The sequence below is a fragment of the Macrobrachium nipponense genome, chromosome 46 (genome assembly GCF_015104395.2).
Source record: "Macrobrachium nipponense isolate FS-2020 chromosome 46, ASM1510439v2, whole genome shotgun sequence".
NCBI classification, from domain to species: domain Eukaryota; kingdom Metazoa; phylum Arthropoda; class Malacostraca; order Decapoda; family Palaemonidae; genus Macrobrachium; species Macrobrachium nipponense.
The window spans coordinates 36075141-36092896 of NC_061106.1; the positions used below are offsets into that span (position 1 = coordinate 36075141).

General features: G+C 39.0%; 1 protein-coding gene across 4 annotated transcripts in view; it reads right to left on the reverse strand.

The window, feature by feature from the left end:
* Window positions 1-11469: 11469 nt before the first annotated feature.
* Window positions 11470-17756, reverse strand: part of LOC135214905 (uncharacterized) — a 119930-nt gene continuing 113643 nt past the window's right edge. The window contains exons 10-11 of one of the 4 annotated variants that reach the window (XM_064249361.1): window positions 11813-11929; window positions 11470-11581 (exon numbers count right to left, since the gene is read on the reverse strand). In XM_064249361.1, the coding sequence (XP_064105431.1) occupies window positions 11846-11929 (84 nt within the window). In that variant the 3' untranslated portion in view covers window positions 11470-11581; window positions 11813-11845. Of the gene's footprint in view, window positions 11582-11812; window positions 11930-17756 lie in introns of those variants that run through there. The other 3 variants (XM_064249362.1, XM_064249365.1, XM_064249369.1) reach the window with 3 other exon arrangements.

Here is a 17756-nt window from a genome sequence, read left to right on the forward strand (position 1 = left end):
CACATTCTGGAGGTGGCTGATTTGACATAAGAATATGTTTTGTACATTTTATTTCTATCATTTAATGCTGCTTCCTTTGCATTTTTATCTGCAATTTCATTGCCTTCAATTCCAACATGGCCTGGTGTCCAGCACAAGGATATCTTGATATTTCGAAGGCTTAAAAAATGGATATTTTCTTGTATTGCTCTAATAGCAGGGTGATGATGATTAAAAGAATCTATTGCTTGAATAGCACTTTTTGAATCACTATATATAGTGTAATGTTTGCTGGGAGTTCTAGCAATTTTATACAGAGCCAATGAAATTCCTGCCAATTCAGCAGAATATATAGAGCTATAAATTGGCATTCTTCCACGATAGTATTTTTCGTCTGTAATAACTGCGAACCCCATGGCAGCATCAGTTTTTGAGCCATCTGTATAAATGGAGATAGTATTTGCATGGATTTCTTGGTGTTCCAAAAAGATTTATTTGACAGCGTAACTTGGAATTTCATCTTTTTTTAAATCTAATAACTCATGGGATACATGAGGCTTATTCCATTTCCAAAAAGGTGTTGAATTTGGTAAATGGTTCAGGAATTTTAATGGTGGAATATTATATTTCTCTATATTTTCAGTCGTATAACAAATGGGTAAAATGATCGTGGTCCAATTCTTTTTGGAATGATGATGATATTTATAATTCTACTCAGTTTTGATGGGTATCTTAATATCCACGAATAGAAGTTTAAACTATATTCGTCCCTTCTTTGATCAAGTGAACACAGACCTGTTTCACTATACAGAGAAATAACAGGTGTAGATTTAAATGCACCCGTAGCATATCTCAAACCTGCATTATGAAGGGGATCTAATTTTTCCAATGTACTGGCAGATGCAGAAGCGTATAGATACGACCCATAATCAATTTTACTCAGTATCAAAGTCTTGTGTAAATAGAGTAATGCACTTCTATCTGAGCCCCACTTAGTATGTGCAAATTTCTTCAATAGATGTACTTTACTAAAGCTTTCACGTAGGTAATTAATGTGAAATTTCCAAGTCATCCGTTGGTCAAAATGCAATGAAATTTGGTAAGTGTAACAAAATTAATTGGTTTGTCATACAGTAGCAATTTCATTTTCGGTACATTTTTCTTATTTGTAAAAGTAATGGCTACAGTTTTACTTGCTGATATAGTGAATCCATGTGCAGTAGTCCACGATACGATAAGATCAAGAGATTTTTGTAGTATGATTTGTCCTGTATAAATATCAGAGTGGATGATCCAAATGGCAAAATCATCTACATTTAATGAACTCTGTACACCAGTTGGTAGTTGTTTTGTAATATAATTAATAGCCATGATAAAAAGGGTGGTGCTCAAAACACTACCTTGTGGAACTCCTTCATATTGTGGGTACTCCTTAGATAAAACACCATTTATCTTAAATCTAAAATTTCTTTCCTTTAAAAATTGTATTATGTTTAAGGGTAAAAATCCTCAGTCCAGAATAATGCATTTCTTTTAAAATCTGATGATTCCATGTCTTGTCATAGGCCTTCTCCATATCAAAGAAGATGGCTGTGGCATAGCTGTTTGAGGCAAATGCTTTCCCAATATCGGTGTCAAGTAAAGTTAAAGGATCTAGGGTAGATCTTAGTTTCCTATATCCATATTGTGAAACGGAAAAGTATCCTGTTTTTTCAAGATACTAGATTAATCTGTTGTTAATAATTTTCTCAAACAATTTACATAAGCAGCTTGTTAATGCTATTGGTTTGTAGCTATCTGTGTCATAAGGATCTTTGCCTGGCTTCAAGAATGGACTTTTTTCCATAGGGGTGTATCTTTGCACACCGATTTGAGGTAGTTACAATAAGATTTTCTTTGTGCTTCATTAAATATTCGTTTTGCTACAGCACATGACCTTTTATAATCTATGTAATCTGAATCTTTTCTAGACTTCTTAAATTTTCTTTGGGCTTTACTACGGGCCTTCTTTGCTTTTTTACACTCCTCATTCCACCAAGGAACTGGACATTTAATCTTTACTTGTGCTACAAATGGTATAGATGACTCTGCAGCATCAATTACCAGAACTAAAAACATAACCAGAATAGTTTCTATGTCCAAATTATTATCCCATAATGGAACATTCTTCGTGCATTCACTAAAATCTTCCCAATTGGCTTTATTGACATTAAATTTATTAATTGATATCTCTCCAGTGAAACTTAGAATACTAATTAAAACAGGAAAATGATCGTTACCACACAAATCATCATAAGTGTTCCAAAAATATTTGTCTGCTAGCTCTTGTGAGCACAAGGACAAATCTATGTGAGAGTAACTTTTTGTTCGTTGGTCAAAATAAGTTGGTTTGTCTTTATCTAACATATGGAGTTGATTATCTATAACAAAATCAAGTATCATGTTGCCTCTGGAGTTTGATTTTACATCATGCCATGATAAATGTCTTGCGTTGAAATCTCCAAGAAGTAGCATAAGTTAGGGAAGCTTCTTGACCAAGTCATTCAACTTTTCTAATTTATATTATTATTTGGACTTGGATATACAGAGCAAATCGTTATAATTTCTTCTAGTTGTATCTGAACTGCTAAGGCATTTATTTCAGATGAAAGATTATATATTGTGAAAGGTACATCTTTTCTAATGAGATTCATATTACCTTGCTGATTAGCAGAGTGAGGTTGATAACATGTGTAAAATTGATTTGTTAAACTGGAGGAAAGAGGTAAAAATGTTTCGAGGCAGATACAAATTGGGCTACATTCATCAATTAATTTAAGTAACTCTAACTTGTTTTTGTTAATGCTTCGAATGTTCCATTGCAATATGAATGAGGGAGTGTCCTTATTATTTGTAGAAGTGAATTTTACTTATTTTCGTCGGTCTTACGACCCTGAGCTGAAAGAACTGGGTCCCCTTTAGTTTTTGAATTGGAACTTTTGATAATTTTTTGTTGCTGTACATAGGAATTTTGCTTCTAGCACCTTTTCTAAAATCTGGTGGCATAGCATAGTCTCGTACTAGTGACTTATATTATTTGATGTTTGGTTTTCTTGTAGGTTCCTTAGATTTCTGTAAAGCTATTTCGGACGAGTCATTTTCTGAAGGGTCTTTACTATCGGTGGTATAAACAATGGTTTCTTCTGAGCTGGTAGATTTTTTCTCGTTCTTAGGTGAGGATGGTTCACTGTATGTTCTAGGTCTCTTTCCTATCTCTGCTGGTCCATCTAGTTTTCTTAATATTTCCTCAATTTCTTCAGTATTTTGTAGTTTGTTTTTGTTATGGAATATCCTTGGAGATATATTTTCTTTTTTCTTTTGACATTTGTTAACAGAGATATCCTCTCTCTGTTCATCAAGACGGTCATCTACTGCAATGTTGGTCCGTGCTTTGAACTTATTACTTATCTCGATACTCGATAGTATTGTTTTTATCTGATTTTTCTAGTTATTTGATTTCTGGTGTTAGAGGATTGGGTAGCTTGTGAAATATCGTTGGATATGATTTTGCTTTGGTGTTTGAGCGTATCTGCAAATGTTTTGCGGGGAAGCTGTATTCCTTTTCTTTCATGTCTTCCTTAGCCTCCTTAACTGTTCTACCAAATTTTCTTGATCTGGTAAGGGCCTCTTGGAAATATCTGAAATATACACATTCCCCTACATAAGCATGGTGCGAACCATTACAGTTAAAGCATATTTTAGGGTTGGAGCATTCAGCACTACTATGCTCCAAGGAGCCACATTTAAAAGCATCTAGGCGAGCCCAAAGACTTGCATCGTTTTGCTGTATGTTCAAATTTCCAGCAAATCTTACATTGCATAGGTTTTAAATGTTTTTCTTTAATTGGTATTCTTTTGTTTCCTATTTTCATATATGTATGTTGGAATTGTTTGCTGTGAAAAAATAATTTTAACTATCTTCAAACTTCTTCCAGTTTTAACACTTTTTCTCTCATAAACAATAACTGATTTAACATTGTGTTTTTGATCTTCTAGGACTTCTTTTAATGTTTCACACACAGATTCATTGGTGTCATTTTCAATTCTAAGATTATCCAACAACATGGTTCCAATTCTAGTGTTATAATGGGCCTTGTCAGAAGCATTTACATGTGAATTCCAAGTTTTGTAGTTTCAAGTAGTTTCTTCGATTCTTGTTCAGATTTAGCCTTTACGATGATTTTGTTTTTTTTCGACTGAGAATCGGGGATTGTCACAGCCAAGAATTTTCTTAAGTGAACGGTATATAACTAATGGTATTTAACTAATTAACTTAGAGGGGTTACGTCTTAGCTTATTTTTTGGAGGGATTCCGGGACAAGTCCTTTGAAGGAAGCATAGGGTCGTCAACAGAAATAGGGGGTTGCCATATAACGAAAAAACTTCCCGTATATTTCTGCGTATAAGTCGACCCCCCAATTCTGAGTAAATTTTTATGATTTTAACTAATATCGGGTATATTAGTTGACCTATAAAATGTGAGACCAGCCGTACGCTCAAAATAAGCAGCAGGGTAAAACGTATCATATAAAATAACCTGAATGTTATTACGGTATATATGTTGCTCTACTTATCATAAGAAATACAGGTAATATACTCAGTATATTAGCAAATCTGTGTAATATATAAAAGATGAATATACTGGCAAATATGATTAGAAATGACGAAACGAAAGATACGTTACTCGAGTGTAATGTAAACAAACAAAGCCCTAACTAACGCTGCATAACAGCCTACGTATACATGTATGTACAAACTGCCACTCAAGTGACGATGACTCAAGTAATTTTGAAGGATTTTAAATACATACTTACTATTAAATACAATTTTTTTATTTTATTTAGTGATAAATAAAGATTTCATACCATAAATGTTTTTGAACAATACCCCGGTAAATACAAAACTGTCAGTGAACGCATCCTTCTCAATTACTGTACTACAAATGGCTACGCAATGTTTACACTTGCTGTGCGATTGGGGTTTCTTCAAGTTACTTTGATTTTTTTCATTTCATTTAAGGTAATGGATATTCTAATGTATTATTGTTGTCGTATTACAGTGTGAAATGTTTTTAATACTGGTATTTACATACATAGTTACCTCAACAAGGCTGTCATTGTTGTTAGCCAACTATAAAGCAAGGATTCCTGTACCGATATGCCAAAATAATAAAGATTCACTTTTTGTTACCGTTAGATAAGTCGACCCCCTAATTTTGGCATGATTTTTTTGGGCTAAAGGGTCGACTTATACGGTAATTCATCCAGATATTCCCCATACCCACCATGGAGTCACACTTAGAGGACGGGTCATCCTAGGGGTAATTACCAGATATACACCCTATCTCCAGTGCTAAGGCGTCATGATCAGACCCGGCACTGAGGATAGGGTTTGACATTAAACTTTCCCCTCGCTCGACCGCGTCAGATACTAGAGTTCTACGGGAGAGGTGGCATGCCATCCATCCTCACCCTCCTTCCAATCCCAGGAATAATTCTAAGTCATGTCCAAAACTAAGCTAAAAGTCATCAACATAAAATCCATATCTTATAGGGGGAGGAAGCAGGGTTGCTGTTTTGAGGAATTTCGTCTATTAGTGTGGCTTTCTGGTGACATCTGGCAACCCTCCGTGGCTTTTCTGACCACAGGCCTCAGCACTGAAGAAAAAAATTCTTCACTTTGCCTTTTTGTTTTATTATGAAAATAAAGATATAAAACATATCCTGCTTATTTATACAAATGAAATTTATTGAAATCCTTTATTTTTTTTCATCAAAAATACTTTATATTGAGCTAGTGACGTGTAGTTTTCTAACATCACGGGAAATAATTATACATCGGAAAATATGCATTCTAACCATTAAATCATAAAGTAAAAAAATAAGATGAACTGCCTATGGTAACACTGCTGAAAGCCAATGTTGTGAAGAAAAAACAGCATCACTGGGAGGAAGCAGAACGATGAAAAGCTTTTAGTATAAGGAAAAGGGCTGACTTATTTAGTTGGATCAACAGCTGGGCACCAAGGTCCAGCGAGAAAGCAGTTCTCCCCGGGCATCAGAATCCAGCTGCTGAACCTAAGCATACTGCTTACCAGTGGGGGTTTGTTCGTGACTTGAGATAATTACAACATGAGGGAAGTTGGACTGCTAAGCCTGAAGTGGAAATCACAGTGGCCTCCCTCCACTCTGATATTTAAATAATAGGGACTTGTAAACACCTTGCAAAAAAGATAATACTAATGTGAAAATGCAGCATTTTCAAATTGATAACCAGATTATGTACAAATGGAGTCCAATGGCAGGTAGTCTGGTGGCTCAGTATTTTGTACTTTCATATTTTTTCTACTGTAGCTGTTACCCTCCTCAATCATGTTCAACTGGCTTCATCAACTGTTCATCAGCCTTGTCTCATGTATGAAACAATACCAACCCTCAAAACAGCAGTTAGACATATACCACTTGGAAAGAGAGTCAAAAGAACCTTATGAATGAAAACTAATCCCAGACTAAGAAACTTCAGTTGATGCTTTGAGCACAAAGTATCTCTGTAAGAGAAGTGTGTACAACACCCCAACGAGAAAGTAGTCGAGGCTCCAATTTTCGAACCTGAAATAGAACAATGAAATATCCCGATCCCTCTTCCAAGACTTCCAAAGTTGTTCACAACACGGGAGATATGTGAACAAGGGTGAGATAAGGAAGAATGGGAGGGGGAGGGGGGGGGGGGGGGGGACTTCCTAGTCGAACCAAATGAAGGAAGAATGCATTGAAGGAACTAGAAGGAACCCGAGAAGTGGCCATCTAAGAAAGAAAAAATCCCTTCCAAGATGGTACTTTCTACTTTCTCTGATCCTCACGGCAAAAGACCACTGCTCAGGAGACCAAGAATGACAAAACAGAGGGGAAGGGAGCAAGCCATCAAAAGAAACATGACAAAACCCATCTTGTGTCAATCTTCTCCAATTACACATCTGAGAGACTGAAAATTAACAAGTTCCAAGAAATGAGTAATCTATAATATAGGACATGCAATCGAAATAACCAAAACAAATTAAAATTATATACTAAGTGAATACATCATTATAGACACAAGATTAAATGTATCCATATAAACCAAAATATCCTAACAGAAAAGAAAGCCAAATGGAAGGACAGAGAAGGAACGCATGTTTCATTGAGACTGCGGCCAAAAGTAAACCGTAGTTTTGAGAGCTAACTGTGACTAGGGGGCCTGTACTTCTGCCCCTACCTTCAATAACTGTTACATTAACCACCTTGCAAAAAGTTTAATGGCCCGATTTCCAGGCCACTGAAAATTAACCCCATACTACGTAAAGACTGAGGGTTTGTATTCGAGTAGGAACAAGTGATAATTTTATAAGATTTGAGAACATATCTATTTGCAATCCTATATACAAATATGAGAGCAATTTTATCATATTTCATTACTCTGACATCTAGAGTCCATGAAAAGATTTGTAAAAGCATCGGCGTATGTATCAATTTCACCAAAGGCATTGTAGTCTCTTAAAACTCTTTGTAGTCTCCACTGTCAACTCAACGTCGGCTGCTAGCACAGCGACCGTCGACGCTTTCGCTTATTAGGACTCATGTAAACGACTTTGTCCGCTTGCTTTGAGCTTACCAGCCACCGACTTCTTGACATTCATGCTGATTGGGATGTGACAGTCCTGGCTCGAAGATGAAGAATTTACTCTTCTCCTCTTGCCCTGAGGATCAGTCACAAAATCCCGTATCCTCCAACGCTTGACTGATACACACAGTGACGTCATCGAACTTAGCGATGACACCCAAAAAGACGAATCACGCCTTTTCTTTTTGTCTTTCATAGCAATTTTCACCTCTAGATCTTGTAATTTCTTCATTACTGTGTGTACCAATGAGTCAGAAAGTTTATTTGGTTTCGGAGGCAGCGAAGTAGATCGAGAAGCAGTAGGCTGTGACATCATCGCAGCGTCATGGATCTACGGCCATCATAGCTCTACATCTGACGTGGTTATCACAGCCTAGTCTACCACTGGACAGCTGACAACCTAAACGGCAACCGTCTAAAGTTGACTGACATAAAGTACTGCTTAAGCTTTCTTATTTCAAACATAACTGGAGCACACAACGGAACAGCCGCTTATTCTATGAGAAAAGTCATATTTCTCCATAAGTGTGTGCTCCCGAAATGAAAGCGTAATATAATGATGCCACCAAAGACGACTAGAGGTTGGCAGCAGTAGGCTGTGACGTCGACTACCACCATTTTGCAAGCGGTTTTGGCTATGACATCACGGTTGATGTAATCGTGAGGGTGCTGATGGTACTCTTGCAGCCAAGATCAAGAGACCCAACCCACTGTGGCAATTCTACTTTATAAGGATGTGAGTCCTGGCTCGACGATGAAGAAGAAATTATTCTTCTCTTGGCACGGGGATCAGTCACAAAGTTCCTGATTCCAGCCTTCTCCAACTCTTCACAGCTACACTAGACTAAACTTCCATCATTCACTTGATCGACAATTACAACTACTACTTGTGCTTTCATATAATAGGAATGTAACAATCCTGGCTCAAAGACGGAGAAGAAACTTCTCCTCTTGGCTTGAGGATCAGCTACGAAGTCCCTACTCTTCCAGGATTGGCAGGAGAACGCACTGGCGTCAAAGCCAGTCACCTAAGCTTGACGCCTTAGCGGAAGGATACAGAGGAATGACTTGTGTCTTTTCCATTATGTGACTGTTATATCTCCTAATGCTTGTAATTTCTCTCAAAAACAATGTGCATTAAAAACCTCCAAATCCAAAAGCATAGTTGTAAAGTACTCTTGTACCTCGAAGTGAAAAATGGAAGCATGTCTCCGTGTAGGCTGTGAAGTGATGTCATGGCGGTCGCCATGTTTATGACGTCACTGAGCATCTCGAATGCGAAGCCAACACCCTACCAGAAGTGCAAGGCTGCTGTTGATATTCTCGTAGGCATAGCAACCTGACATTAAAGGCTGCCGTGTTGCATTCAACCGCCATTCGTGCATATCAGGATAAAAGGGAAATATAACCAAATTTGTAACTATTTTATTTTTCATAACTAACAAACCTAGGTCTTAACATTAGGATTTACTAGCGCCAAGCTGGAAAAACCGTAGAATTAAAATTACACTTGTGAGATCCCAGGACTAATGGCATCTATACCAGGTCACGGGGCATGTATACCCAGAATGCCCCCGGGGCTACCTGTGACCCATCAGTTTATATTTCTAACCCAGTTTAGACTGCTAGAGGGGGTGGTTCGAGGTGGGCCTTTAACTGTTAAGACCTCAGGTTTGTTAGTTATGAAAATACAAATTATTACAAATTTGGTATTTGTTCATACACGAAACAAACCTTCGGTCTTAACATTAGGATAGACTTACTATTGGAGGGAGGTAAGTCTCTACAACTGACTGGAAGTTTGCCACCTTATCCATTTCCGAATATAGGGAAATTCTAGAGAATGGACAATGAACCTAGGACCAAAGATATAAGCGGATCTATTGGTTTCCTCCCACTGGGTGTAGATACCATTCTACTGTTTACTCTTGTCCCTTGCGACTGGATCGACCTTCACCCCTCTTTCCTTATTATCCAGAGGGGTGTGTTGCTACTGAAAAGTATATCATCAGCTAAGATAGCTTCACAGTATGGCTGACCATCTCACCTGCATCTAGTCCGTTCCAGCACATGACGGTACTCTCCTTCATATTGCCCGTAGTTAAAGGAGTAGGAAGAAAGTAGTAAAGAAAAAAGACCAGTCATCCCATTCATTCTACTTTCATACCTTCATCTTAGACTAGACGCAAACTGACCCGCCAGGGGCACTGGATGAACTATATCACTTGTTGGGCCGCCACCACTGGACCCAAGGAAAAAGGTGGTGTCCAAGGATCTATGGGCAAAACATCTTTCAAATAAAATGAGGTGAAAGTTGTTTGGCGCTTCCACACGCCAGCTTTCAGAATTTTATCCACAGACATGTTCTTCTTAAATGCTAGGGAAGCACTCACACCCCTGATGTCATGAGCTCTAGCTCCCACCTGGCTATCTGACCCTCTGTCTTCTGCAGTATAAGCATTTCTGATTGTCTCCCTTAGCCAAAATGATATTGTATTCTTGGACACTTCCTTCTTTGTCCGTCCTGTACTTACGAACAACCTCTGGCACCCCGGGCCTGAGGTGCCTTGTTCTCTTTAAGTTACTACCCTTAGTGCCCTGACGGGGCACAGGAGCATTTCAGCTTTGTCGTTGTCTACAAAGTCTGCCAAGGAAGGTATGGTAAAGGAGTCGAATCTGCCGTCTACTATTGTTGGATTTTGGGTCTTTGCCACGCATTCTGGGACAAACTCACACACCCATTGATCTCCAACCTCTCGAGTGCTTTATGAGATATGAGAGGCCATGTAGCTCCCCCACCCTTTTGGTTGAAGCCAGGGCCAATAAGAAGACTGTCTTCAGGGTCAGGCTCCTATCCGTGGACTGCCTTAGTGGTTCGTAAGGGGGTTTTGTCAGACTACTCAGTACCTTGGACCCTGGATGGCAGCACAACATTATATACATCAAACCAACTGTCCTTCTTGGGTTCGTTCTCCTGATAAGCCAAACGCCAACCGCACACCTGCATCCCCTCTACCCACGTATCTGGAACGAAAACAAGATGGCGATGAATGCCTCTCCCCGCAGGGAAAGAAGCACAATTAGTCATAATTACTTCCCAAAGCACATCCTGATACATCCAAGCTTTGGATTTACAGGCAATCCATATGAATATGTGATATTCCAAAGCACAGGTAAAGAATTAACTGTACCTTAAGAGTTTCTTCACCTACAACTTACTACACGATGAGTTCCTCGACATCGAAATCGTCAAAGAAAAATCAGGTCTTTTATCTGCTTCTTGTGATATCCAGGAAGTCTCGAAGCATGAGAAGGCTTCATGTTCACATGCCCGTAAATTCCAAACACAACAGATTCAAAACAACAGGGGGCAAACTAAACTGGCTTTACAAGTACGGCGGCAAAGCATGTCCTCTCTTAAAGGTGGTAAGACAATAACTAACGGGGTCACGAGTTAGAGGGGTATGTGGGTGGCTCCATATGTCTCGTGACCAAGCACAGATGCCAATAGACCCTTGTGTACACAATTATTTTAAACTTTACAGGTTTCCAGCTGGCGCTGAGTATTTATCCTAATGTTAAGACCGAAGGTTTGTTTCGTATATGAACAAGTGAAATTTAGAACTTGTTAAATACTAAGGATATCAATGGTAAATACTAAGGATATAAATTCTAAACTCAATTAAAACCTTTGCTAATTTGAATGGAGCTTTACCTTGTGAATGTTAAACACACCCCATAACTGATAAAGGCAATCTCATTTCCAAATAATCCCATTAACAAACAATAAGGATAATGAAATATTTTTTACTTTCACTTTTACTTCAGTTTGCATACGGTTCCTCAAACAAATGGCACAGCAAAACCACAGCATTTCATTAAATTGCTCTCCTGCCAATGACCTCTACTGAAAGAAGAAAAACTTCCCGTTAGATAATTACAGTGAAAAAATTTGTATTACTCCATATCATTAGATATATACATATTAAAAACCTTATACAGTCGACCCCCTGTATTAGTTCTTGGCATTCGAGGATTTCTCCGAGCCATATTTACCTATTATTTGCAGAAAATTTGCAGTATTTTTCTACAAGAAATATCCACAAATTACTGTATTTTCATATAAACACTCTTGTACCTTAGTTCAATTCTCGGGCATTCCACTGAGGGGTTAGAGATGTGTATTTCTGGTAAGTTCTCTCTCGACATGGTTCAGAAGTCGTGTAAAGCTGCTGGTCCCATTGCTGAATAACCACTGGTTCCATGCAACGTAAAAACACCATATATACAAACAAATAAACATATAAACTCTTATCTTAGAGAGACAGGGAGTGAGATAAGATAAGAGAAAAAGATAAGAGAAATTATGTGAACATTAGTCAGCAACATGCAACTCGCTCCTCCCTCCTGTCACATGACTTGACATATTTGACAGCTCTGGACCTTGGCTTAGTACCTGGATCTAAAAAGAAAAATGTGGGGGTAGAATTGGATTTTCCTTCATTCTTATACAATTTTTAATTTATATCATAAAATCTTACTAATTCACTATAGTATTTTCTTTAATAAATTCAAGATATTGCTGTTTACATTAATATTATTTGAAAAATAGTAAATAATTTATTTATCATACAAAATACATACATCTCTGTAAGAGAGAGGGAGAGAGAATTATTATTTATATATTAAGTGATATAATTTAAACTGATTAAACTTACAGTATTAATCAATATTAATATCTGAGAAATAGTAAATAATTTTTGTGAGAGAGAGAGAGAGAGAGAGAGAGAGAGAGAGAGAGAGAGAGACGAGAGTGAGAGAGAGAGATGAGAGAGAGAGAGAGAGAGAGAGAGAGAGAGAGAGATGAGAGAGAGAGGTTTTAACATTAGGATAAATACTTAGTGCCAGCTTGAAACCTCTTAAGTTTAAAATAATTAAGTATGGAAACGGGACTATTAGCATCTGTGCTTGGTCACGAGTTATGTGGAGCTAAGCACATAACCCTCTTTAACTCGTGACCCCGTTAGTTATTCTTCCAACCCAGGTTAGTTGATAAAAGGGTGGTTAGAGGTAGGCCTTTGTATGTTAAGACCTCTGGTTTGTCAGTTATGAAAAATACAAACTGATTAAAAATTTGTCATTTGTTCATATACGAAACAAACCTTTGGTCTTAACATTAGGACAGACTTACTTTTGGTGGGAGGTAAGTACTATTAACCAACTTGGAGTTTGCCACCTTTGATCAGTTTCCCGAATAGCAGTATTCTATGAAACAACTGACTCAGTATTTCAGAATCTAAGATATATATGAATATCATAGTCAGACTTCTGGGTTTCTACACAATGCCATGGTTCATTGCCTCTGAGGAAGATAAGAACATCTGTTCTTCTGACAAACCAATTTATCCACTTATGTAGGATTGTTATTATTCCTCTCCCCCTTGCTAGAGAGAGGAATGTCTTGCTACCTTGCACTGATAATAACTCTATAAACAGTATGGCTAGTTCACTCACCTGTATCTTGTCTGTTCCAGCTTATGATGGTACTCTCTTCTTACTGCCCGAAGTAAAGGAGAAAGAAATTTAAAAAGGAAAGAGGCCAGTTATCTCCTCTATTTCACATTCATACCATCATCTTAGACAAGATATCAACTGACCGCCAGGGGAGCTGGATGAGTTACACAATTTGTTGAGCAGCCACCAAAGGACCCAAGGAAATTGTGTCCAAGGACCTCTGTGCAACCTCCTTTATGTACAGGAAATTGAAAGTGGTTTGTCTTAACAATGAACCAACTCTCAAATTTCAATGAACAGACAAACACCTTTTTAAATTGCTCAATATGAGTTCATTCTTCTAAATGTCAAAGGTTCTTGCCTTCCCTCCATCATTAGACTCTTTGTTTCTGTTAAAAAAGTCCCTTCTGGCACTTCTTTCCTGACTTGACCTGTCTCAACGAAAAGTCTTCGTCAAACATGTCGAAGAAGTACAAGGTTCTAACAGAACCTTTCCATTAAAAGTCCAATGAACTGTGGGTAACATTCTTTATGTAGAACATGAAAAATGGTTCGATGCAGTCATGAACCAACCATCATGATCATTTAAACAGAAATGTTCTTAATTGCCAGAAAGGCACGTATTCCTCTGATGACCTTCCCTTCTGTATGACCCAATTGGTACAACTTGACAACAAGGAGTAGGCTTGACTGATGATCTCAAAAAATAAAAATAGAATCTTAAAATTGTTAGTTTGAAAAGGGATACTGGGCAAACTTCAGACCTGAGATATTAATTCTACCTATCGGTGGTGCCTCTTCTGCACATGAACCTGGTAGAGAAGATTGTGCAAAGATGAACCTTATCAGTCCCTCATCTTGGGTCTTCCTCAATTACTGGAACACCTTCCTCTGTTCAGGATATGGTGGCACAGGTAGAACGGAGGGTCTGTGTAACCTCAGACTGCTCAAAGGGCGAGGACCCTGTAGCAGACAGGTCTAACTGAGGTCTTCAATCATACGGACGATATCATAGGAAAACCCAAGGGAATGTCCTATGATAATATATTCTATTCAGACACGTCCTAATTATCCTACTGTCCAAGGAATTAACCTGTTAACAGGATAGGGCTCATTTTTCATAAGGAATGTTACTTTCCAACTATGAAACACCCTAAGCAGTGATCTGTTACAATATATGGACATATGTTCAATATGTTACCTTCCAAAGAGAAACCCTATATTGCCAGAAACCACCATGCCATGGTGCTATTCTCGAGCAACCTAGTACAGAATTGTACCCAATGTCATTTCACCCAACCTCACTCTTGAAGAATGGGAAATTCTCCACCTTCCTCTTCCAGAACTCATGAAGTTTTAATGACTTGCTTCAGCCAAGTGAAGCTCAAACCCGCTATGCTATGTTCATGACTTCAATACTTAGAAACTAGGCCAGGATGGAAGAGACCCTTTTGAAGATGCTAGGTTAGTCTAGCAAACAACCACTTGGACTAGGCTAAGTAGGCAAGGTCAATTCCGAACTGGTTAACTTATTTTAAGTTGGCAAGACCAGGTTCACACTGGCTTGGTTAGGTTAGGTTAAGCTAGGTTAATTCTTCCACCAATTAGGCTAGGCTAACTCCTCCATCACGTAGGCTAGGCCAAGTCCATCAAAGTAGTACGCTAACTAGTCTAGGCTAGGATAGACTAGCTTAATCTAGAAACTCAATGACTTAGGTTAGGGTAAAGTCGTCCAAGAAAGTTTGGACTATACATACTAGGCTACAACCAACACCTGCTAGGCTGAGGTGGTAAAAGTATTCCAAATGGGTAGCCTAGGTACTAGTCTATGCTCGGCTATGCTTAGAACCTTACTACTCAGACCAAGCTAAGATAGTAACGGGATATTCTAGTAGCAAGGCCTTGCTAAGTCATCAACCCATTGTTAGGCTAAGTTGACATGTATGACGTGTAATGCTGGAACCAGCTAACCCGGGAGTTAGGCTAAGCTAAGTAAGAACTGTACCACTCAGACTAAGCTAAGATAGTAAATGCAGGTTTGAAAGCCAAGACCGTAACCATTAGCTGGGCTAAGTTGGTACATGTATGTCCAAACCAGTTAGTTCGGACTGTCTAAGAGAAGAACTGCTACTCAGATTAAACGAAGACAGTAGCGGTAGATTCGGACTAGCTGGGGTAGGCTACGAATTTACCCACTTGTTAGGCTAAAAGGTGTGACTCAATTAGCTGGGCTATAACATCCTAGGTTACGAGTGCACTACTTAGGCTTGTCTACCTAAAGTGGTGAAAGAAAGAAGTTCCACCTCCTCCTTTCAACTTGAAGTTTTCTTCATGGCCTATACACCCGAAACTCTTCTTCATGGCCTACACACCCGAAACTCACTCAATGAATAGGCCTTAATCTTAGTTTATGGGATACCTATCACGACCAACTCTACTCCCAACAAAATAAAAACTGCCTTGTGCGATCAGAGACTGAAACGTGGTTTCACGAGCTATTGTTAAGAAGAATGGTTCTACAGTACTTTACTGCAAAGGAACCAAGCTATCGACTAACTGTAACTACTTGTCTATGAGTTGAAGCGTTTGGTCAATATTCTTATAGGAACAAACCAGATTATACCAAAAAGTATATAAAATAAGGGAATTCTTCTTACCTGTAAAGGTTTGAAGTTTTTTGGGTCAACCCAAAGTCTGTTAATTCCCACCATGCACTGTATTCGATTACTAAGAGGAATCCATAGAATAGTTGTGATGGGTGGCCATGTTGGTAGACAGCTGGTGAATGTGGCTGATGCACCTTCACTTCTCTTAGCACGTGTGCATTGTAAAACTACGCTGTTCTTGTTCTCATGATTAAACCAGCAGTTGCCAATTGGTTTGTGTTTTACCTTCCAAACTTAGGATAAAACTTACACTAAACCGTGGAAATAAGGGAATTTAGTGTATCTATTTGCAATCTATATAAAAATATGAGAGCAATTTTATCATTATTGTATTACTATGATTTCTAGAATTCATGGAAACAATTTGTAAAGGCATCGGCGTATGTATCAAGTTTGTCTAAATTGGCAACACTGATTAACCAGTCCCCAAGTTCTTACGAACCCGTCACTGTTTACACAGTTGCCTCCTAATACCGTCACGGTCCTTCCGGCCGTCATATTCCTTACGACCATCATATTCCTCTGGTTATCATAGTCCTCATGGCCATCATAGCTCTCAAGGTCATCATGGTTCTTAAGCCCTTCATAGCTCTCATGAGCGCCTCAGTGGCGTGGTTGGTTTGGTGTTTGCTTCTCACCTCGGTGGTCGCGGGTTTGATTCTCGGCCATTCCACTGAGGAGTGAGAGATGTGTATTTCTGGCGATAAAAGTTCACTCTCGACATGGTTCGGAAGTCACGTAAAGCCGTTGGTCCCGGTTGCTGAATAACCACTGGTTCCCTGCAACATAAAAGCACCATACAAACAAACATAGCTTTCATGGGCGTCATAGTTCTTACGCCTGTCATAGCTCTACGGCCGATCACTGGACTGTTGACAACCTAAACGGCAACCGTCTAGAGTAGACTGAGCTAAACTACTGCTTAAGCTTTCTTATTCAAAACTTAATTGGAGCATCCTACGAGACAATTCACATTTCTTCAGAAGTGCGTGCTCCCCAAATGAAAGCGTAATTATAATGATGCCACCAAAGAAGAGAGGTTGGCACCAGTAGGCTGTGACGTCATGACTACTGCCATTTTGATAGCGGTTTTGGCTATGACGTCATCACGCTTGATAGAAGCGCGAGGCTGTTGATGGTACTCTTGCTGCCAAGACCAAGAGACCCAAAATGCTGTGGCATTGCTACTTTTTACAAGGATGTGACAGTCCTGGCTCGAAGATGAATAAGAAATTATTCTTCTCCTCTTGGCATGAGGATCAGTCACGAAGTCCCTGATACTAGCATTCTCCAACTCTTCACAGCCACACTAGACCAAGCTTCCATCAGTCACTTGTTCGACAATTACAACTACTTCTTGTGCTTTCATACAATAGGGATGTGACAGTCCTGGCTCGAAGATGGAGAAGACTCTTCTCCTCTTGGCTTGAGGACCAGCCACAAAGTCCCTATTCTTCAAGGATTGGCAGGAGAATGCACTGGCGTCAATGTTACCTAAGCGGAAGGAGACAGAGGAAAGACCTTTGTCTTTTCCACAATGTATTTGTTATATCTCCTTACACTTGCAATTTCTCTTTCAAAAATAATGTGCATGTCGCCAAATCCGAAAGCGCAGTTGTAAAGTACTCTTGTACCTCGAAGAAGCAAAAATGGAAGCATGTCTCCGTGTGGGCCGCAGCTGTGAAGTGACGTCACTGAACATCTTGAATGCAAAGCCAGCACCCGACAAGAAGTGCAAGGCTGTTGTTGTTATTCTTGTAGGCATAGCAACCTGACTCAAAAGGGTGTGGTATTGTACTATCTGTTTCTCTACAGATGTTGATGCATTCAACAGCCATTCAGTGCATATCAGGGTAGAAGGGACATCCATAGAGTGGGACCCTGGATGGCAGCGCGACGTCA